Here is a 24055-nt window from a genome sequence, read left to right on the forward strand (position 1 = left end):
CCACGACCGGTAGGCATTCCACGGTGGCTAACGCGTTGTTCGAGATATCATTTTCCCTGGAGTAGAGTTCGGAGTAGTGCTCCACCCATCTCTCCATCTGCTTGCTTTTGTCTTTGATGACCTTGCCTGTCCTGGATTTCAGTGGAGCTGTCTTGCTCTGGGTTGGACCGACGGCTTTCTTGATCCCCTCATACATTCCGCGAATGTTGCCTATGTCGACTGATAACTGGATGCTTTCGCATAGTTGTAGCCTTGCAGACCCACCAGGAGGAGCTGTTCAGCGGAGATGGGATTCTCTCAGGGACACCACCCACAGCACTGCATTGGAGACCTTTGGGAGGAAGCGGAGCAAGACACAGGATTGGTTCGAGGCAAGCGCGAATGAGCTCAATGCGACCATCGAGGAGAAGCGTGTTGCACTGTTGAAGCACAAACACCAACCCACTCAGGCAACGTTGCAAGCGTTGAGGACAGCTAGGAACAACGCACAGAAGACAGCCAGACGCTGTGCAAATGACCTCTTCCCTTATCTATATTAAATATCCCAGCATTTGGACAGTTCAGCCTGTACCCTTGAGCTGTTTAGTTTCAATGTTGGAATAAGCCACTGCCTGATGCTGTGAGCAGCTGTTCCAGTCCTCGGCATCAGAACAGGATTCACAGTCAAACAGTGGAACCTCAGTGTTACAGCTGGGGTTGGTTTTTGTTAACACTGGCAACTTGATGTCAGTCTCAGCCCTTGAGATCATGAGGGAATACAGCAGAGAATATCGACAGTGGCTGTTGCCTTATCTGCTGGACATGTCCAGAGGGAAGCTGCAGTCTATCTGTTTCCACATGCACAGTCACTGGCTGAGGGTTTATCTAAGTAATCAAATGTAAAACAAATCCTGGTAGCAGCCACAAACTGTGTTTTGTGTCTCTCTGAGCTCCCCATTTGCTGCAGTGGTGAGTGAACTCCTGAACCTCCTTCAATCCAAAGCTCTGACATCTGATCCATTTCAGAGTTGTTTGGGTTGCTTGATGCTTAGGACATGCAATATCATCACCAATCGAAACAACCCTGAGTCAAGCTCTGTTACCGGGACATTTGTCCATTGATGCATGTGTTACATCATTTATATTGTTTGTTTATCAAATGTTTTCAATTTCTTTTTTATTTTTGAAAAGGTTCTCAGATGATCATAATTTGGTGGAAGTTGAAAGCCGTCTGTGATACTGTCCTCATCAATAGTTTCGTCATTGCCTGGATCGTCAGCGCTACGACTTTTGGTATGTGGTCAAATAAACTTGTATGAAAGTGATGAACTCAGTTCTCTGCTGGGTGGTTGGAATGCATTGAGTATCTCAGTCAGTACATTGTAAGATGCTTTATCAGGACCACCAGCATCTGCAGTCCACAGCCCTACAACTGGGTGACAATGAGCATTATGTATGCTTCAAATAACCACATGCACGTCAATGTTCCCTCCAAAAAACAACACTCTCTCCTCAAATATACCACAACCACATCATTGATATCAGTAAGAGCTCCCTCTTGCAAAAGTAATGGGAAAAGTTAGTTGACAAAGTGTGGAATGGTGCCAGTAAGCAATTGCCCCCACCCACCCCTGCGAGGGTTAACGACTGAGCCTGGTTGTCAGTGGTAGATGAAACAGAAACTGATGAGTTGAGATTGAACTTGGGTGATTCAGTGACTTTCCAGTGAAATTGTTGGACAGCCGCATAACCAATTGTTGTGGATGTCAGGAGAGTCAAACCATGGACCATGTGGGATGTCTGGCTGCAGTGTCGTGCACTCCTCAAGGTGTGGCCATTGGAACACCAGAAGATGCAGCCAGTGCAGAATATTGACAGCAAGTGACCAGGATAGATTAGACTGCAGGGAAGAATTCAGGTCTGGAATAACTGGTCAGCCTGTTGTTATCCCACATTGGAGGCCATGCAGAGTCTGTTGGTTCAGTCATGTAGACAAAGTTAGCAAGTCTGGGCAGAGGCTGGTACATTTCCTGCCCTGTGGAGATAAGTGGAATAGTTTTGTTGATTGTAACAATGGGCAGCTGTTATGGTCATTTCTCTGATGAATTGTTACATTTACTTATTTGAATTTATTTTTAATTACAGGCCTTTCCACCGCGGGAACTGTCAGTATCATCTTGTCAATCGTACTGCCATTTGTGTTCATTTTACTTCTGATGTGTGGGTACATAAAAGAATATTTGGACAAAGGTATCTGTCATTGTATTTTCACACTTGTTTATCAACTTCAGTCACATTTCCAAGTAATTTTAAACTAATTTTAATAAAAAGACAGTAAAGAAAAAAAGCTGAATAATCCTCACCCCCACTGACCCCTCTGGATTCCTGTGACCTGTGGGATGAAATTGTCTGACATTTTTCCCAGTTATGAAATTCTGATTTACAGTGTCACCACACTGGAATGATTCTGGAGTCACCTCTGATCTGACTCCAGAGGGTCTTTAGGAAAAGTAGTCTGGAGAGGAACATGTCTCAGCTCACTGGTGTTTGATCATGGTGTTGTCAAATTTCAGCATCGTATCAGGTTGGTGTAAAGGATCCCAATGATGGTGAATGAGTGAGTGAGTGTTTGGGAACTTTCTCAACCTTGATACAGTTGGGTGTAGGAAGGCCTCTCCTTCAGGCTGTTAATCATCTTGCTTAGATATTTGATTAAATATTCTTGTTTCAGACTGATACAGCTAAAAAACCACAACTACTTCCAAGATCAGTACAGTCAACAAAGATGTCTTAAACCATTTAACCTGCTTAAAACTGACGGAAATGACTCTGATTGTGGATGGAAGTGCCCACGGAGGAAGCATGGTGTAGATCGGGGTTACAAGTGTATTTAAGGAAACAGGTTTTAAACTCCCTATACCGACTATCTTGCTGGCAAACATGCAGTCTCCAGTGAATAAAATCAATGATTTCAGAGCCAGAGTGCTGAATCAGAGGGACATTAGGACTGCATGTGTCCTTTGTTTCACAGAATCCTGGTTAACTCCTTCCGTACTGGATGCAGCAATTCAGATCGATGGGTTTACTATACACCATCAGGATAGATCTATAGAGTCTCTCAAAAGCAGAGGTGGAGGAGTAAGCCTCATGATCAACTCTTCTTGGTGCACAAATATATCAGTGCTGTCCCACTGCTCACCAGACCTGGAATATCTAGCAGTTAAGTGCTGTCCTTTTTACCTGCCACGGGAGTTCTCCGGGGTCATTTTGGTAGCAGTATACATTCCACCTCGGGCCAATGTCGATCAGGCTTTAGATGATCTGAGCAATGGGATCAACATGCACAAAACAGTGTATCCTTATGCCTTTACCATTGTTTTGGGAGATTTTAACCAGGCCAGTCTGAAAATATCACTAAGCAATTACCATCAACAGATCACTTGCAATACCAGAGGAAACGACAAAAATGCCTACTGTGCTATTCCACGCCCTCACTTCGGGAAGTCTGATCACCTGGCTGCACTTCTATTCCCTGAGTATAGGCAGAGATTGAAGACTGCAGCACCAGTAGTGAGGACCATGAAGGTTTGTACAAGGGAAGCACAGGAGTGCCTACGGGACTGCCTTGAATCGGTGGACTGGACCGTATTCAGGGATTCATCTTTGAACCTGGATGAGTATGCTGCAGTTGTTACCAACTACATCAAACCCTGTGTGGATAGATTTGTGCCTACAAAGACTTACTGCACATTCTCAAACCAAAAGCCGTGGACGAACCAGGAGGTACATTGTCTGTGGAAGGCTAGATTTGTGGCATTCAAGACTGGCGATCCAGACCTGTACCAGAAAATCAGGTATGATTTGCAGAAGCACGAGGAAATCTGCAGATGCTGGAAGTTCAAGCAACACACACAAAATGCTGGTGGAACACAGCAGGCCAGACAGCATCTATAGGAAGAAGTACAGTCGACATTTTGGGCCGAGACCCTTCGTCAGGACTAACTGAAATTAGAGATAGTAAGAGATTTGAAAGTGGGAAGGGGAGTGGGAGATTCAAAATGATAGGAGAAGACAGGAGGGGGAGGGATAAAGCTAAGAGCTGGAAAGTTGATTGGCAAAAGTGATACAAGGCTGGAGAAGGAAGAGAATACCTAGTTCATCCCAATCCTTAAAGACTTTGTCAGTCATGGAAGGGGTAAAAAAAATAATTAAGGAGAATGGGAAAATGAAAAATTCGTTAAACAAAAAAATTTTCTAAATTGAGACCAGATCCTTAAACTTTGCTTAACAATTATGTTATCTGTTGTTTTATTTACTGAACAAGAAGAGTATGATCCAAGAAGAGAGACAATAGAGGAATTTTTTACAGAATTAACTTCTAAGGAGACCCATGATGGGCAATCTTTAATCAATTGGCAACTAAATTTGCACTGCCAAAAACACATTTTTACAGATACCTTCAAATTAGAGATTTCTTACGTTCCCAATTAACTACTTTTCCTCTAGGTCCTGATAAAAATTTGCTGGATGATCTTTTAAATTTAAAACCTTTTGTTAATGGTTCTATTACTGGTTATCTATAACTTGTTGATTGATTCTAGACAAGACTTTTTAGATAAAATAAAAAAAGTTTGGGAGGATGACCTAAATTGTCAGATTTCTGATGAAAGATAGAATAAAATTCTTAAGCGGGTTAATAAATTATCTTTCTGTGCCCGTCATTCTCTTCTACAATTTAAAGTTGTTCATAGAGCTTACATTTCTAAACAGAAGCTGTTCAGTTTTTATCTGAACGTTTCTCCACTTTGTAATAAATGCAGCTCTGCTGATGCCTCTTTAATTCATATGTTTTGGTTTTGCCCTAAAATGAAAAGTTTTGGCGGGAAGTATTCCATACCTTCTCACAACTTTTTAGGGTCCAAATTGACCCAAGTCTCCTTACTGCCTTGTTTGGTATTATTGCAAATGAAGATATAACTTTAAACACACCTAACCTACAGGTTTTAGTTTTTACCTCTCTTTTAGCAAGGAGAGCAATCTTGCTTAAATGGAAGGAGTCTACCCCTCCTACACATCTTCAATGGCTACGTGATATTATGTCTTATTTAAATTTAGAAAAGATCTGCCGCTCAGTCTTAAACTCGAAACAATCTTTTTATGATGTCTGGGGACCTTTCCGAAATTATTTTTCCAATTTATAAAGTTTAACAGTGCACAGACTTTTATGTATATTTCTATCTTCCCTTCTTAAACGAATATGTTTTTTTCTAATTATCCATTATCATCCATCAGCTTTTTTCTTTGGTAGTTGTTAGGGGGTTGACTTTTTTTATATAAAAAATTTCTTTTATGATGTATGACCTATCTTTAATTTTTTGATTACAGAGTGGTATACCTTTATGTGATATGCTACAACATTTTGATCAATTTTATCACAATATATGAATGTACACAAGTTATGTTGAGATGTATCTATGTGTTGCACTCTGTAAATCTTGTTTTTTCTTCTAAATAAAAATATTATAAAAAGAAAAAGAAAGGGGAGGGAGGTGTCGGAAATGGACCAGGTAAATTTGAGGACAGGGTGAAAGTTGGAGGCAAAGTTACTGAAATCAACGAGCTCAGCTTGCGTGCAAGAAGTAGTGCCAATGCAGTTGTTGATGTAGCATATAGGCTTGGAACATGGACTGTTCCACAAAGCGAACAAAAAGGCAGGCATAGCTGTGACCCATACGAGTGCCTATGGCTGCACCTTTAGTTTGGAGAACTTGGGAGGAGCCAAAGAAGAAATGATTAAGAGTAAGGACTAATTAAATATTAGATCTCCTATTAGGAAATGAGTTAGGGCAGGTGACGGAAGTGTGTAGGGGAACACTTTGGTTCCAGTGATCATAATGTCATTAGTTTGAACTTGATCATGGATAAAGATAGATCTGGTAATCAGGTTGAAGTACTAAACTGGAAAAAGGCTAAATTTGAAGAAATGAGAAAGGATCTAAAAAGCATAGGTTGGGACAGGTTGTTCTCTGGCAAGGATGTGATTTGTAAGTAGGACACCTTCAAAGGAGAAATTTTGAGACTGCAGAGTTTGTATGTTCCTGTCAGGGTTAAAGGCAAAATTAATAAGAATAAGGAACCTTGGTTCTCGAGGGATATTGGCACTCTGATAAAGAAGAACAGAGAGATGTATAACATGTATAGGCAACAGGGAGGAAATAAGATGCTTGAGGAGTATAAAAAGAGTAAGAATATACTTAAGAAAGAAATCAGGAAAGCTAAAAGAAGAGATGAGGTTGCTTTGACAGTTAGGGTGAAGGATACTCCTAAGAGCTTCTACAGGTATGTTGAGAGCAAAAGGATAGTAAGGGATAAAATTGGTCCTCTTGAAGAACAGAGTGGTCGGCTATGTATGGAACCAAAAGAAATGGGAGAGATATTAAATGTTTTTTTTGCATCTGTATCTACTAAGGAAACTGGAATGGAGTCGATGGAAACAAGGCAAACAAGTAGGAAGGTCATGGAACTTATACTTATTAAAGAGGAGGAGGTGCTTGCTGTCTTGAGGTAAATCAGAGTAGATAATTCCCCAGGACCTGTCAGGGTATTCCCTCGGACATTGAAGGAGACTAGTGTTGAAATTACAGGGGTCCTGGCAGAAATATTTAAAATGTCGATGTCCACAGGTGAGGTGCCAGTGGATTGGTGGATAGCTCATGTAGTTCTGTTGTTTAAAAAAGGATCAATAAGTAAGCCGGGAAATTATAGGCCGGTAAGTTTGACATCGGTAGTAGGTAAATTATTGGAAGGAATACTAAGATATAGGATCTACAAGTATTTGGATAGACAGGGACTTATTAGAAAAAAGTCAGCATAGCATTGTGCGTGGTAGGTCATGTTGAACCAATCTATTAGAGTTTTTCAAGGAAGTTACCAGGAAAGTGGATAAAGGGAAGGCAGTGGATGTTGTATACATGGACTTCAGTAAGGCCTTTGACAAGGGCCCTCATGGGAGGTTAGTTAGGAAGATTCAGTCGCTAGGTATACATGGAGAGGTAGTAAATTGGATTAGACATTGGCTCAATGGGAGAAGCCAGAGAGTAGTAGTGGAGGATTGCTTCTCTGACTGGAGGCCTGTGACTAGTGGTGTGCCACAGGGATCATTGCTGGGTCCATTGTTATTTGTCATCTATATCAATGATCTGGATGATAATGTGGTAAATTGGATCAGCAGGTTTGCTGATGATACAAAGATTGGAGGTGTAGTGGACAGTGAGGAATGTTTTCAAAGCTTGCAGAGGGATTTGGACCAGTTGGAGAAATGGGCTGAAAGATGGCAGATGGAGTTTAATGCGGACAAGTGTGAGGTATTGCACTTCGGAGGCTCAAACCAAGGTAGAACATACAAGGTAAATGGTAGGACACTGAGGAGTGCAGTAGAACAGTGGGATCTGGGAGTGCAGATACATAATTCCTTAAAAGAGGCAGCACAGGTGGATAGGGTCATTAAGATTGCTTTTGGTACATTGGCCTTTATAAATCAAAGTATTGAGTATAAGAGCTGGAATGTAATGGTGAGGTTGTATAAGACATTGGTGAGACTAAATTTGGAGTATTGTGTGCAGTTTTGGTCACCTAATTACAGGAAGGATATTAATGTTGAAAGAGTGCAGAGAAGGTTTACAAGGATGTTGTCGGGACTTGAGAAACTGAGTTACAGAGAAAGGTTGAGTAGGTTAGGACTTTATTCCCTGGAGCTTAGGAGAATGAGGGGTGATTTGATAGAGGTGTATAAAATTATGATGGGTATAGATAGAGTGAATACAAGCAGACTTTTTCCACTGAGGCCAGGGGAGAAAAAAAACAGAGGTCATGGGTTAAGAGTGAATGGGAAAAGTTTAAAGGGAACATAAAGGGGGGCTTCTTCATGCAGAGAGTGGTGGGAGTGTGGAATCAGCTGTCAGATGAAGTGGCGAATGTGGGCTCACTTTTGACATTTAAGAAAAACTTGGACTGGTATATGGATGAGAGGGGTTTGGAAGGATATGGTCCAGGTGTAGGTCAGTGGGACTAGGCAGAAAAATGGTTCGGCACAGCAAAGAAGGGCCAAAAGTCCTGTTTCTGTGTGTAATGTTCTATGGTTCTATGGTTCTAATTCCGCTAGACGGAGGAGAGTGGTAGTAGAGGGGAACTGGTTAGGTCTGGAATCAAAAAAGAAGCGGAGAGCTTTGAGACCTTCCTGGTGGGGGATGGATGTATATAGGGACTGCACATCCCTGGTGAAAATAAGGCGGTGGGGGCCAGGGAACGTAATATCATTGAAAAAATTCAGAGCGTGAGAAGTGTCACTAACATAGGTGGGAAGGGATTGAACAAGGGCGGATAAAACAGTGTCGAGGTATGCAGAGATGAGTTCCGTGGAGCAGGAGCAAGCTGAGACAATGGGTCTACCTGGACAGGCAGGTTTATGGATCTTGGGTAGGAGGTAGAAATGGGAAGTGTGGGTGGTGGGAAATTGTTGAGGGTTATTTCAAGGGTAAAGAGACAATTTCGAACGAGGTTGGAGGCGACATTGGATGCACGACAACTCTGGTAGGGTTTGCAAGATATTACTTCCTACAAAGTGAAACCCAATAGCATGAATGGCAGCAGTGCTTCATTACCAGGTGAACTCAACACCTTCTATGCCCGCTTTGAAAGGGAAAACACAACTACAGCTGTGAAGATCCCTGCTGCACCTGGTGACCCTGTGATCTCTGTCTCAGAGGCTGATGTTTCGCTGTCTTTAAAGAGAGTGAACCCTCGCAAGTTGGAAGGTCCCGATGGAGTACCTGGTAAAGTTCTGTAAACTTGTGCCAACCAACTGGCAGGAGTATTCAAGGACATTTTTAATCTCTCACTGTTATGGGCAAAAGTTCCCATTTGCTTCAAAAAGGCAACAATTATACCAATGCCTAATAAGAATAATGCAGTCTGCATTACTGACTAAAGCCCATTAGCACTCACATCTACAGTGATGAAATGCTTTGAGAGGTTGGTCATGACTCAACTGAACTCCCGCCTCAGCAAGGACCTGGACCCATTGCAATTTTCCTTTTGCCACAATAGGTCAACGACAGATGCAGTCTCAATCGTTCTCCACACAGCTTTAGACCAGCTGGACAACACAAGCACCTATGTCAGGATGCTGTTCATCAACTATAGCTCAGCATTTAATAACATTATTCCCACAATCCCGATTGAGAAGTTGCAGAACCTGGGCTTCTGTACCTTCATCTGCAATTGGATTCTCAAATTCTTAACCGGAAGACCACAATCTGTGCGGATTGGTGATAACATCTCCTCCTCGCTGACGATCAACACTGGTACACCTCAGTGGTGTGTGCATAGCCCACTGCTCTATATACCCATGACTATGGCATAGCTCAAATACCATCTATAAATTTGCTAACGATACAACCATTGTTGGTAGAATCTCAGGTGGTGATGAATGAGTGTACAGGAGAGAGATATGCCAGCTAGTGGAGTGGTGCCACAGCAACAACCTGACACTCAACATCAGTAAGATGAAAGAGCTGATTGTGGACTTTCAGAAGGGTAAGATGAAAGAATACATACCAATCCTCATAGAGGGATCAGAAGTGGAGAGAGTGAGCAGCTTCAAGTCCCTGGGTGTCAAGATCTCTGAGGATCTAACCTGGTCCCAACATATCGATGCAGTTATGAAGAAAGCAAGACAGTGGCGATACTTTGTTAGGAGTTTGAAGAGATATGTGAACAAATACACTCAAAAACTTCTATAGAAGTACGGTGGAAAACATTCTGACAGGCTACATCACTGTCTGGTATGGAGGGATGGGGGCTACTGCACAGGACTGAAAGAAGCTGCAGAGGTTTGTATATTTAGTGGGTTCCATCTTAGTTACTAGCCTACAAAGTACCCAGGACAGCTTCAGGGTGCAGTGTCTCAGAAGGCAGTGTCCATTATTAAGGACCTCCAGCACCCTGGACATGCCCCTTTCTCACTGTTACCATCGGATAGGAAGTACAGAAGCCTGAAGGCACACACTCAGTGATTCAGGAACAGCTTCTTCCCTCTGCCATCTGATTCCTAAATGGATATTGAACCCTTGGACACTACCTCACTTTATTTTTAATTCATAGTATTTCTGGGTTTTTTGCACAATTTTTAATCTATTCAATATACGTATACTGTATAAAGTATACCAAATAATATTTATTTATTTATTTTTCTTCTATTTTATGCACTGCATTGAACTGCTGCTACTAAGTTAACAAATTTCATGTCACATGTCGGTGATAATAAACCTGATTCTGATTTTTGTTTTCAACAACACCTTCCAATCAATTAATGCAAGGGAACACCACCTTCTCCCTCTTCCTCCTCAAGTTATAAACCATTCAAAGGTCAAAATATTGACATTCCTTCCTCATGGCCTAACTTTTGCAAGTCCTGGCTAAGTTCACTTTGAGAATAACTTAACCACACAGACTGTAGTTATCAAAGAACAGTACCAGTACTACTGGTGTTTGTATTGTAAATGTTCTCTGCTGATTCACAGACTAATTACCAAATGAAGTCTGTCACCGAGAGACAGGAATCAGGAAAAGGGCCGATGACCCCAGGTTTGGTCGGGGAGTTGTGTATTAAAGAAGAGTTTAATGGATCAGGGAGGGATAGAGAGCTTTATTGGGGGTAAATTCAAGATAAGGAACAAGACAGCTCAAAGCACAAAGTGATGATGATCAGGTTGTCTCAGATAGACAGGAGGAAAGGGATGCAGAAATGCAGAAACTTGTAGACTGAGAGAGACGGGGAGTGAATTGTAAAGTCAGAGGGGTCTGAAAGAACAGATCAGCATTTTAATATTGAGCCATTGTCTGAGGGAGAACCATGTGGGGCAGTAAACTGGGTACATTACCATCACCAGGGAAGAGGTACTGAGCACATTGTCAGAGCTTCCATCTGCCAAGTCCCAGGTCAATATGGACTTCATCCTGGGGTCTAAAAGAATAAACTAGAGTTATAATTTATGATCGGTATTAATTTTCTCAAGTTCTCTTGATTGGGAGAAGGTTCCATTAGCTTTGAAATCCATTTGACACTCCTCAGCCCTCTTCTCTAAACGGTCAAAAATCCCCCTTCAACCCACAATAGCCGCCCTCACTACCAACGACAACACCTAATTTTGTGTAATATGCAAAAAGCCTTGCATTTTTCAATCCAAATTACTGATAAAAATATCAAATAACAAGAGTCCCTACACTGATACCTGCATCACAGCACGAGTCACCAGCTTCTAGAATGGAAAACAATTTTCTACCTTGGAACCAATTTTGAATCCCCCTGGAAGCCCCTGGATTCATGTCAGGATCATGTCAAAATAGATAACGTTCATTGTCCTATCTACCCTTTTGGTTATCTCTTCAAAAAATACTCTGAACGATTCATCAACCAGGACTTCCTGTACATAAAGCTATGATGTCTCCTCCTAATCAGATTTTGTCTAATAAAATCCTGGTAGATCCTATTTCTCAGAATTCCCTCCAGTAACTTCCCCACCACTGATGTCAGGCTGACCAGGCTGTAGTTCCTGGGCTTGTCCTTGCTGCCCCTCTTAAACAACAGACCAACACCCAGCATCACCATGAGAACAACAGAGGTTCCAGTGGGATGCTCACCATCCCCCTGTCAGGGTAAACGGACAGGGAATATCTGTGGCTTTACCAGCATCACCCACATTCTCAGAACCAGTGTGGAGGAAGTGTTGCACGTTGAGAGATCTCCACTTTTGGATGAGACATTAAGCCAGAGTCCCATCTGCCTTCTTCGGGAAGATGTAAATGATCCTTCACTGTTATTTCTAAAAGAGCAAAGAATTTCTCCCCAGTATAGGAAAAATAATTCTGTTAACCAACATCACAAAGCCAGCTTTTACATGACTGTTTGTTCAGCCTTACTCAGTATAAACTGAGTCTCATTCCCTCCAACAGTGACTGCACTTAAAGTACTTCACTGTCTGGACCAGAGACTGGTAAAAGATGCTGTGAGATTACAGGTTCTGTTTCTCACGTGGAGAAGTTCACTCTGCCCCCGCTCACAGGAGTTGGCTGAATTTTTCATTTCCTGTGTGACGTCATTGAAACGATATGAAGAATGTAAAGAGCTGTCAGACACACTCCTGTTCCTGGCACGATGCAACATCAGACCCTGATATCTGAAATAAAGTCGCTGGTGACAATAAGTCTGATGTGCAGGTGTCAGTCAGCTGTCTGGGCATCAACCTGCCCTTCACAAGGAGACTTTCTCTCCTCGATTGTGCCCCTGACCAGATTGTGGATATCAGCCTGAGCTCCTCTGGCTAAATGAGTGGGAGAACTTTTGTGACAAAATGTGGAATCGAGTCAGAGGTTGAGAGTTTCAGTGACTTTCCAGTGAAATTGTGGGGTAACTCCATAACCAATTGTTGTGGAAGTTGGGAAAATCAAACCCTGGATCATGTGGGTCAGTGTAGTGCACTCCCAGAGGAGTGGCCATTGCAACCCCAGAAGGAGCAGCTGGTGCAGAATATTGGCAGGAGGTGACCTGGAAAGATTGGACTGGAGATCTCTGAGGACAACTGATCAGGGTCGTGAATTGTCTGTTCCAGGTTTCCCACCGTACAGGACATGCAGTTGATAGGACTGGGCAGAGGTTGGCACATGCCAGTCCCTGCAGGGTGAAAGTGGAACAGTTTGGCTGTTTGCAACATTGTGCAGCTGTTCTGGTCATTTCTCTGGTGAATTGTTACATGTTTTCTTATTTGAATTTATTTTCACTTTCAGGTGTTTCCTTCAAGGTCACTTTAATTGAAGCTTTGCAGCTCATTGGCCTGTTGTTGCCATTGGTGAATGTTCTGTTTCTGTTTTATTTGATCTACAAGAAGTTGTTTGATGAAGGTATGTGACTTTGTGTAATTTACCTTTGTGTATAAGCTCCAGTTATCTTTCCAAGTAATTTGTGACTAATTTTAACACAGACATTAATGAAATGAAAAACTTGAAAAATCAACACCATATCCCCATCACAGACCCTACCCACCCCTCTGACTCACTGTGACTTGTAGGATGAAACTGGCATAATTTTTCAACCCAGTTGTGAAGTGTTGGTCACAGTGATACCATCTCTTACCTGACTCCAGAGGGATCTTTAGAAGACGTCGGGTTGAGAGGAAGCTATCTCAGCTGTCTGGTGTTTGACACGTGGTGTTGTTCAACTTCAAAATGAAATCAGCTGAGGAATGAGGGACAGAATCCCCTTTATCCCAGTGATGGTGAGGTGTTTGCATGATAGGTATCCATCTGATCCTCGATAGAATTCAGTGTTGGGAGGCCTCTCTCCGATCTTTCCTGGATATTTACAATAGTTTTGTTTTCAACAGCACCTTCCAGATAGTCAGCACAAGGGAACACATTCCCCCTCTTCCTCTCCAAGTTGTAAACTATCCAGGGTTCAAAATATTGACATTCCTTCCTCATGGCCGAATTCAAGCAAGGCCTGGCTAAGTTCACTTTGAGATCTACTTCACCTTATGTAGAGGCTAAAGTTGTCCAAGAATAGAATCAATGTTTGTACAGTAAACACCCCCGGCTGTTTCACAGGCAAATGACCAAATTAAGTCTGTCACCAAGCCAAGTAAAGCAAGATGAGGGCAGATGACCCCAGGCTCGGTCAGACAGTGGGGTATCAAAGAAAAGCTTGAAGGATTAAGGAAAGGTGGTGAGCTTTAGTGGGGTAAATTCAGAGATAAAGAACAATTTGCTGAAAGCACAGAGATCAAACTTGCTGAGAAGGAGAGGATTAGAACAGAAATATAAAGGTTTATAGACTGCAGAGAGGAAGGGGGAAGTGAGTTGTAAAGTCAAAGAGGTTTCTGAAAGTATTGATGAGCATTGAGCTGTAATCTGAGTGAGAACCAGTGTAGGGCAACAAATCTGAGAAAATGACAATCACCAGGGAAGAAATACTGAGTCAGTTGTTGGAGCTGCCATCTGGCAAATTGGATATCCAGATGGACCTCATCCTGGGGTCTAAAAGAGGCAGCTAATGACATACTTCATGCAGCAATTTACATGTCCTTCCTATTCTGAAAAGTTGCCATTAAATTGGACAACAGCAAACGTGATTGCTTTATACAAAGATACCAAGAAACGGCAGGAGAGTGTGGGTGAGGGTGATGTGTGGATGTGAAACTTGGCAAGGAGATGGGGTAGAATATAGAGACAGATGAATCTGGAGACAGATACAATTTTCAGTACTGGAGTGATGTGTAACATTTCGAAGGGTTGATCCTGTGGGCAGATTGAAGGAGCAGAGACAGATGTATGATCTCGATCACAACCATCATGGCATCCTGATAAGTTGCTGCAAAAGTTAAAGGATGGAACTAAGGCATTATTTTTATATTCAGGATAATCTTTCAACACGTCTACATAAAATGTTCCAGCATGTGGACTGTTCAGCCTGCACCCTCGTGGAGTTCAGTTTTCAATTTGAACCAGAACACTGTCCGATGCCATTGAACAGCTGGAAACAGTGATGTTGTGATTCTCTGCATCAGAACAGGCTGTACTGTCAGACCTGGAACTCAGTCACTGGCAAAATGTTTAATTACAGTCCTCCAGGTCACTGGGATAATTCAGCAGAACTGATTTACAGTGGCCTGATATCCCATCCACTGGATGTACACATGGACAAACTACAGAGTACCTGTCATTTCCACATGTGATGCCTGTGGGTCAGTAAGTTATCAAATGTAGTGTTTCCAGAGGGAACCAGAAGATGCTTTTGGTCCCTCCCTGGTCTCTCCACTTGTTGCCAGTGTGTGAAAGCTCTCTGAACCTCCTTCAGTCCAACGCTTGAATGTCTGGTCCAGTTCTGAGCTGGTTGATTGCCTCATGTTAGGACACTGAATATCACAATGAACCTGACCAAGCCCGGGTTCATCTCTGTTCACTGCAGCACTTCATTGATGCAAGTTTTGAATAAGTTGTGTAGATTGTAACTCAGGGGGATTACTACCATCAGGGAGGAGGCACAGGAACCTGAAGACACACATTCAATGATTTAGGAACAGCTTCATCCCCTCTGTCATCAGATTTCTGAACGGTCTGTGAACCCATAAAGATGATCTCACTACTTTGGCTCTCTTTTTCACTATATATTTCATCGTGATTTATTGTCTATTTTATTTATTGCAATGCACTGTTGCCACAAAACAACGCATTTCATGATGTATGTCAGTGATGATTAACCTGAGTCTCAATTCTGATTATTAGAATTTCAAATGGTTTTAATTTCATTTTTTTAGGTTGGGTGATCTTCCAAACTGGATTCTTTAACCTGGTATTCTTACTTGGCATTTCTGTCAGCATTTCGATTCCAGGTAAGTGCTCAAACATAATTCTGTATTTACATGAAATGATGTACTTGGTGCTGAGCAGAGGGACAGAATGAAGTGTCTCTGTCAGAACATTGTGAGCTGCTTCATCTGGACCACAAACACATACAGTCCTTGGCCCCACAGCTGAGGACTGGGAAACCTGCTGGAGGTTTAAAATATCTGAATGTCCATTATAGTTCAAATCTCTTTTCAGAACAACTGGCCGTACAAAATTTCAGACAATTATAGACAAATTATGCAAAGTCAGATTGTATTTGTGAACATAATCTCAGGGCATGTCATTCCTTTCTGGACTCAGTATTGATTTCTGTAACATTAGGTAACTTGCTTTCTCTTTTTATCTTTGTCAGAGCCAGCCATTTCTACCAGTCATCCAACTGACATTGTCTCATGTTTTTCTCTCTCTATTGACAAGGCATGTCCTACAGCCCTGTTATTTGTGATGTGTGACACTGACAAAGACGATTTGTGTGCTTCTAATTGCAACAATAACTCAGTGTATCAGAGATATTCCCTTTCATCCACCCATCCCTGCCCCATCGTCTCTGTTACAGAGTGTAAGAGAAGTACTGCACAGAATCAGGCTCTTTGGACCATCTAGTCCATGCTGAGCCATTTAAACTACCTACTTCCATCAAGCAGCACTGGGTCCAAAGACCTCTGTACCCCTACCATCCATGTACCTCTCCAAACTTCTCCTAAAGGCCGAAATCACGGTTGCATGCGTCAGTTGAGCTGGCAGCTCGTTCCACACTCTCGCGACCCTTTGAGTGAAGAAGTTTCCCCTCGTGTTTCCCTTACTCCTTTCACCATTAACCCATAACCTCCAGTTGAAATTCCATCCAACCTCAGTTAAAAAAGCCTGACGTTTACCTGAAGTATACCCTTCGTAACTTTGTATGCATATCAAATCTCCTCTGTCTTCTAGGCTCCAAAGAATAAAGTCCAAACCTTTTCAATCTTTCCATATAACTCAGGTCCTCCAGACCCAGCAACATCCTTATAAAATTTATCTGTACTCTCTCAACCTTATTTACAACTATCCTGTAGGTAGGAGATCACACAGTGCTCCAAATTATGCCTCGCCAGTGTCTTGGACAACTTCAACATAACATCCCATCTCCTGGACTCAGTACTCTGACTTATGAAGGCCAATGTGCCAAAAGTTTTCTTGATGACCCCATCAATCTGTGATACCACTTTCAATGAATTATGGACTTGTATTCCCAGATGACTTTCATCTACCAAACTCCTCAGTGTCCAACTATTCACTGTGTTGATCCCACCAAAGTGCAATACCTCACACTTGTCTGCATTAAATTCCATCTGCCATTTTTCAGCCCATTTTTCCAGCTGGTCCGGATCCCACTGCAAGCCATGATGGTCTTCCTCACTGTTCACTACACCCTCAATATGCTTAACATCTGCAAAGTTGCTGATCCAGTTAACTGCATTATCATCCAGATGGATGATATAGATGACAAAGAATGGACCCAACACCAATCCCTCAGCACTCCACTGGTCACAGGCTTCCAGTCAGAGAGGCAACCATCTACTGCCTGTAGTCTGTATAGAGTCCATGAAGTTGATGCCAATTTGCCTTGCTTCTATAGCCTCTGTGTCTGTCTGCTGAGTAAATACAGATGTAAAATATGCATTTAAGATCTACTCTATCACTTTTGGCTCCACACATGTATTACCATTCTGATCTTCCAGAGGACCAATTTTGTCATTTGAAATCCTTTTGCTCTGAACATATCTGTAGAATCCCTCAGGATTCTCCTTCACCTTGTCTGCTAAAGCAACCTCAAGCCTTCTCGTCACCCTCCTGATTTCTTTCGTAACTTTTCTCTCATTTCTTATACTCCATGAGCATCTCATTTGTTCTTACCTGCCTGTACCTGCAATGAATCTCTTTCTTTTTCTTCAACAAGGCCCCAATATCTCTTCAAAACCAAAGTTCCCCACACCTGTTATCTTTACCTTTTATTCAGACAGGCACACACAAGCTTTGTATTCTCAAAATTTTAGTTTTGAAGGCCTCCCACTTACCAAGTTCACATTTGCCAGAAAACATCCTGTCCAAATCAAAACTTACTAGATCTTCTCCTATACCATCAAAATTGGCCTTTCTCCAATTTATAATCTTAACCTGCAGACCAGACCTATCTTTCTGTATATTTTCTTCAAAATCAATGACATTGTGATCACGAGATGCAAAGTGATCTCCTACACACACTTCTGTCACCTTTCCTATCTCATTCCCTAACAGCAGATCAAGCATCACACACTCTTTCATTGGGACTTCTAATACTGATTAAGAAAATTTCCTGAGCACATTTGACAAACTATATCCAGTATGGACCTTTGACACTATGGGAGTCCAAGTCAATATATTGAAAGTTAAAATCAACAACTGTAACAACCTTATATTTCTGGCAATACTCCGAGATCTCTCCATAAATTTGTTCCTCTAAACCCCACGGACTTTCGTATAATCTGTAATGTGCTCCATTAACGTGTTCACACTTTTCTTATTCCTCAGTTTCACAATAATGCCTCACTAGATGAGTTCTCCAGTCTGGCCTGGCTGCACACTGCCAGGATATTATCCTTGAATAGTAAAATATCCCCTCCTCCTTTAATCCCTCCCACTCTGTTGTGTTTAAAACAACGGAACCCCAGAATATTGAGCTGCCAGTCCTGCTCCTCCTGCAAACAAGTCTGCCTAATGTCTACAATACCAAATTCCCAGGTGTTGATCCATGCTGTGAACTCATCTGCCTTTCCTATGATACTTCTTACATTGAAGTATACACAGCTCAGGACATCGGTCACTCCATGCTCAACCTTCTGATTCCCGTCTGTCCCCACAACCTCTCCACTATCTGTTCTGACACTCTGGTTCCCATCCAGATGCAACTCCAGTTTAACAACTCCTCCTCAACCCCGTGCAGCACTTGCAAACCTTCCCACTCGGATATTACAACCTGGAAGTTCTACCCTTCAACTTAGCACCGAACTCCTGAACTCACTTTGCAGAACCTTTTCACTCTTCTTACATACATGGACCACGACTTCTGTCTGTTCACCCTCCCACTTAAGAATACTGAGGACTTAATCCAAAATGTCCTGGACCCAGGCACGAGGAGACAGCATAACATCTGGGAATCTCATTCTTGTCCACAGAACCTCCTTTCTCTTCACTAATGAATGAATCCCCTGTCACCACATTTCACTCCTTCTTCCCCACTTCCCTCCTGAGTTACAGAGACAGACTCCGTGCCAGAGACCTGACCGCTGTGACTTTCCTCTGCTAGGTCATCCACCCCTCTCCCCCATGGTATCCAAAGTGGTGTACCTGTTGTTGATGGAGATGGCCACGGGGTACTCTGCATAGGCTGTTTAATCTCTTTCCCTGTCCTGACTGTCACCCAATTTCTCATGTTCTCCACTTTGAGTGTAACTACTTCTCGATATGTCCTATCTATCAACCCCTCAGCCTCCCGAATGATCCAGAGTTCTTTCACTTCCAGCTCCAAATCCTTAACACAGAGTGTGAGAAGCTGTAGCTGGAAGCATTTCTCACAGGTGTAGTTGTCAGGGAGACTGGAGGTCTATCCAGGGAGACTATCCTGCCTGGCATCTCTACTGCTCCTAACTGTGCAGCCATAAAGAAGGAAAAACAGTAAATTGTGGGGGAAAAGAAAACTCTACCTGCAGCTTTGTTTTTGCTGTCTTTGACTGAAGTCTCTCCTCACTGAAGCCTTGAAGAGCTAAAGCCTCAAAATCTCCACTCTAACTCTGACCACTCCAATGACGGCCGCTCCACTAGCCACTGCCTCACTCTAATTTGTTCATGCTAATCAATCCTGAATTCTGGTTGGGCACTGCCCAAAGCACCAAACTGCCACGAGTCACTGCATTTTCTGCACAATGGGCGAACAGGAGTGAACTATGTCTTCTCAAGCGTCCAGTCTCTCTGATAGGTCGCTGCTCAAATAAATATCTAAAAGTCATTCTCCCTGTTCTGAGAGTGTCTAGGACCTGCAATATTAACTCTGTTTCACCTTCCACAGATGCTACACAAACTGCTGTGTGTTTCCAACATTATTATTTGTTATTACACACAGAGCTGATAGATTCTAAATAGTAAATATCTAAAAGCACCAGTGATCCAATCCCCACGGGAGAGCAGAGTTTCTAATTATTGATTAATATAATGTCATGAATGGATATTGAAAACCATCAAAACTGGAGGAAAAGCAAGTTCCAATGAGGGAATTCGAACTGTACAATAGGATATTGATAGATTCAATGAGTGGGTGAGAACTCAGCACATGGAGTTTAATGCAGGAAAGTGTGAGGTGGGGCCCTTGAGTAAGAGGAATCAGACTGTAATGTCAATGGAGAGGAATTGTAAATGAGTGAATTGCAGAGGGATCAAGATTTTCTTGTAAAGGAATCAAAAAGATTTGTTGCAGCAAGTAATCAGGAACAGGAGTGACATATAAACCTTAATTGTAAGGGATTTGGAGTTTAGAAATGAGGAAGTACTGTTACAGTTGTGCAGAGTGTTGGAGACCCACTTGGTACTGTGCACAGTTCTGGTGTCCTTGTTTAAACACAATTGCACTGACACTGCAGGCAGTCCAAAAGTGATCCATGTGAGTAATTCCTGGGATGAGTGGCTTTTCCCACCACAAGCAGCTGAGCAGTATTTAAAGAAGAGATGGATAAATATTTGAAAGATTGGGGAATTTGGGATTGTGTTGGACTGGGACAGAAGAGGAGATGGGGCTTGGGGCAGATCAGCTCCAATTGTATTGAATGGTGGGGCAGGTTTAAGGAGCTGAGTGACCAACTCCCCTCTTATTTTCTTGTGTTTATTATCTTCTTGCAAAAGAACAATGGATTGTGGTCCTTAACACAAGAGATTCTGCAGATGCTGGAAATCCAGAGAAACACACACAAAATACTGAAGGAACTCAGGAGGTCTGACAGCATCTATGGAAAGGAATAAAGAGTTGATGTTTCAGGCTACCCTTCATCAGGACCAGAAAGAAAGGGGAAAGAGCCAGAATAGGAACGTGGGGGGGGGGGGAGGGGGAAGAGTACAAGGTGAAAGGTGAAGCCATGTGGAGGGGGTGAAGTGAGAAGCTGGGAGGTAATAGGTGGAAAAGGCAAATGGCTGACAAATGAATCCACTCGGACAGGAGAGTGGCCCATGAGAGGAAGGGATGGAGGAGGGGCAGGGGCTTCTGATAGTGAACTCATCAAAATTTGGCCATCTCAACACCAGAAGGAGCACCCAGTGCAGAATATTGGCAGCAGGTAACAGGGAAATACTGACTGAGGAAGAGAGAGTGAGTCAGTCTATTCTTGGCCGGTGTAACAAATCAGCGGCTTGTTCACCCAGCACAGCAGGTAGAGTCAGTCGGTGCAGACCAGAAGTCAAGGTTGACAAGACTGGGCAGTGATGAGCACATCTCTTCCCTGCAGGAGATAAGGGGAACAAATTGGTTGTGGCAACAATTGGCAGCTCTCCTGCTCATTTTTCTGGTGTGTTGTTGCATGTTTGCTGATTTGAATGTATTTGTAATTGCAGGTTTTTACAGCGAGGACACTGTCACATTTGCTGCGTCAATCACAACGGTGGTGTTGCTTGTAGTGGCTTTTATTTCATTTGTGATTCTTTGGTGGAAAACATTTTGGTATGTAGGTAAGTGTCATTGTCTAAACTTGTGTTTAAACTTCAGGCATCTCTCCAAGGAAATTGCAGTTAATTTTAAAAGAAAAATCACCCCTCCCCCAGTCTGGGTCCCTGAGACATGAGGGATGAAATTACCCTGTATTTTTGCCCAGTTGTGGAGTGGTGTTTCACAGTGACACCACTGCTGGAACGATTCCAGAGTCACCTCTGACCTGGTGTCAGAGATGGTACTTGAGGGTAAAATGTCTCAACTCAATTGTGTTACACACATTATGTTGTCAAAGGTGCTGTGACTCATGATGTAGAGGTGAGGAGTGAGGGACCACTCCTCACTGCACACACGTGGCTCCTCCATGGAGAGAGTTAGAGCACCAAGTGTCTGAGAGTGCACATAACAGATGATCTTACCTGGTCCGTCAACACCATCTCTTTGGCTAAAAGAGCAGAGCAGCATCTCCATTCCCTGAGGAGATTGTGTCTAACCCCCACCCCCATCCCCCATGACAACCAGTTTTTACAGGAGCCAATCGAGAGTGTCCTGACCGGCTGCATCTCTGTCTGGTATGGGAATTGCAAGGCATCTGACCACAAACCCAACAAAGGATCACAAGTGTTGCTGAGAGGATCACTGGGGTCTCTCTCTCACCCAGTAGATATATTTATCAGGAGTGTTACATACACAGGGCATTTAGCATTGTCAGTGATCCCTCCCATCCATCCAGTAATCTATTTGATCCCCTACCATCAGGATGGAAGTACCGTAGCATTAGGACCGGAACTGTTAGGATGAGAAACAGTTTCTTCCCTCCAGGCTGTAAAACTATTGAACTTTGTGCCACCACCCAGGTCTCATCGTGTATGGAGCACCAGTAGTTTTATACTGTTTACTTTTCAGTTGTATTATATGTGCACCTTGTTATTGGTTAATTTATTTGTGGTGATATTGCTTTGTGTTATGCACGTGAGTTACATGTCCTGTGTTGTGAACATTAATCCAGAGGAAAGTGGTCTGATTTGATGGTATACATGTATACGGTTGAATGACAATAACTTGAAAGTTGCTCATTAATCCTGATGAAAGGGAGGTGAGAGAGTGGTAAAGCCCCTCCTCAGGACATGGATTTTAGCAAAGTTTTGTTAAAGTTCCTCATGGCGTACTCAAGAAACTAAATGTCCACGGGATCCAAGAAAAGATGGTGTTGGAATAAAAATTGGTTGAGAGGGAGGAAGCAAACAGTGAGGATCAATGGGAGTTTCAGTGTCTGGAGGGCCATGTGTGGTGAGTTAAGCAGGGCTCAGTAACAGGTTCCTTGTTGTTTAAGGTTCATGTCAATGATTTGAACTTGAATTGAGGAACACGATCAGGAAGTTTCCTGTTGATCACAATAGCAGCAGTTTGGTTGACAGTGAAGAAGAAAGGTCTGGGTCACAGGAAGATATCACCGGTCTCCTTGGATACACAAAAGAGGAAATGGAATTCAGTCTGGAAATGTTCACAGCAGTGCTTTTGGAGAGGGCAAACTAGGCAAAGGAACAAACAGTAAACAGAAGACTAAGGCATGAATAATTACATCTCACCTTACTCACTTTGGCACACACGTGCTTAACTTCCAAACACGTACAGGCTGGACCCTGAAACGAATTCTCCTCGCTCACACTACTAAGCCGATAAGGAACTTCTCACAACCACGCCATCCTGTGCCGATACCTTACTCGCGAAAATCTGGGAAAAGCAGCTCCCAGCATTCGATGTTTGTCTTTGCAGAACATTGTAACTCTTCTTTCGACTCCACATGTGCATAATGACGTCAGTGTTTTCTCTTAAAGACACAGGCAGCTATTTCAGTGTTACCACGGTGAATGCCCAAGTGCACTTTTAACAACAAAAAAAATTTCCAACAGTCACCTGGTTACATTCTCCCCTACATACAGGTAAGCATCCTCGGTTACTCACTCACTGCAAAGGTATTTTTAACCTCGTTAACTGCTTCTCTGAATGGAACTGAACCTCGACCGGCCAGTATCTGTGACACTGCTGCAGGACTTATGGAGGCCACATCTCGGACTGACCTTGGTTCGTGATGTGGGTTAGAGTGCTGTCCAGCATTTACTCTTTTGCTCCTGTGGGGTACTACAACAGGAGGGCCACCAACATCTGACCCTGTATCATCAGTCACAGGCGCTACAGTCTCAGTTCCAGACATTCTTACAGTTCCAGAAGATATGCTGTCAAGGCTGGAGTCAAGATTCTGTACACCCTGTTCTGACACATCTTCCACCAATATCACATCATTCTCTAAATCCTCAGAATCTGATTCATGTCCCAGGGAGTTCATAGTCTCCTTTGAGGAGCTGGGGTGGGAAGGTTCTCTCAGGGCCTGATGTCTACCCTGTTCACCCTCCTGATAGGCCCTCCCTCCAAAGGTTCCACAGTGTATGTGCTGTCTAGTACCTACACCAGCCTGTAGACAGTTGATTTCCAAGCATCTTGGATTTTATTATGGCCTAATGTCCTGTTCCTGAGGTAACCCAGTTGATTTACATCAATCTTGAGACAATGATTTTTACCCCACAGTAAGGCAATGTGTTCTGGAGCCTTCTGTTCAGAGTATTCCTTCACTCTGGCATGAGCATCACTCAGTTGTTTCTGGTGTGTGGCTAACCAGTCATATTTCCTGTCCACAGACTGTTCTCACCCCAGCAGGGCATCCACTGGCAAGTGGTGATCAACACCGAACAGTTGGTAATAAGGGGAATATCCGGTGGTGGTGTGAGGCGTCACATTATACACATACACCAACTCAGGTAGATGCTCTGGCCACCTGTGTTTCTTTTCTGGAGACAACGTACACAACAAATCACACATCGTCCTGTTGAAACGCTCACACTGAGTGTTGCCAGT

General features: G+C 42.9%; 1 protein-coding gene across 1 annotated transcript in view; it reads left to right on the forward strand.

The window, feature by feature from the left end:
• Positions 1-203: 203 nt before the first annotated feature.
• Positions 204-24055, forward strand: part of LOC140721609 (uncharacterized) — a 60770-nt gene continuing 36918 nt past the window's right edge. The window contains exons 1-6 of the mRNA XM_073036424.1: positions 204-507; positions 1171-1272; positions 2125-2229; positions 12823-12936; positions 15348-15422; positions 21049-21162. Of these exons, the coding sequence (XP_072892525.1) occupies positions 204-507; positions 1171-1272; positions 2125-2229; positions 12823-12936; positions 15348-15422; positions 21049-21162 (814 nt within the window). The remainder of the gene's footprint in view (positions 508-1170; positions 1273-2124; positions 2230-12822; positions 12937-15347; positions 15423-21048; positions 21163-24055) is intronic.

The sequence above is a fragment of the Hemitrygon akajei genome, chromosome 2 (assembly GCF_048418815.1).
Source record: "Hemitrygon akajei chromosome 2, sHemAka1.3, whole genome shotgun sequence".
Lineage (NCBI taxonomy): Eukaryota > Metazoa > Chordata > Chondrichthyes > Myliobatiformes > Dasyatidae > Hemitrygon > Hemitrygon akajei.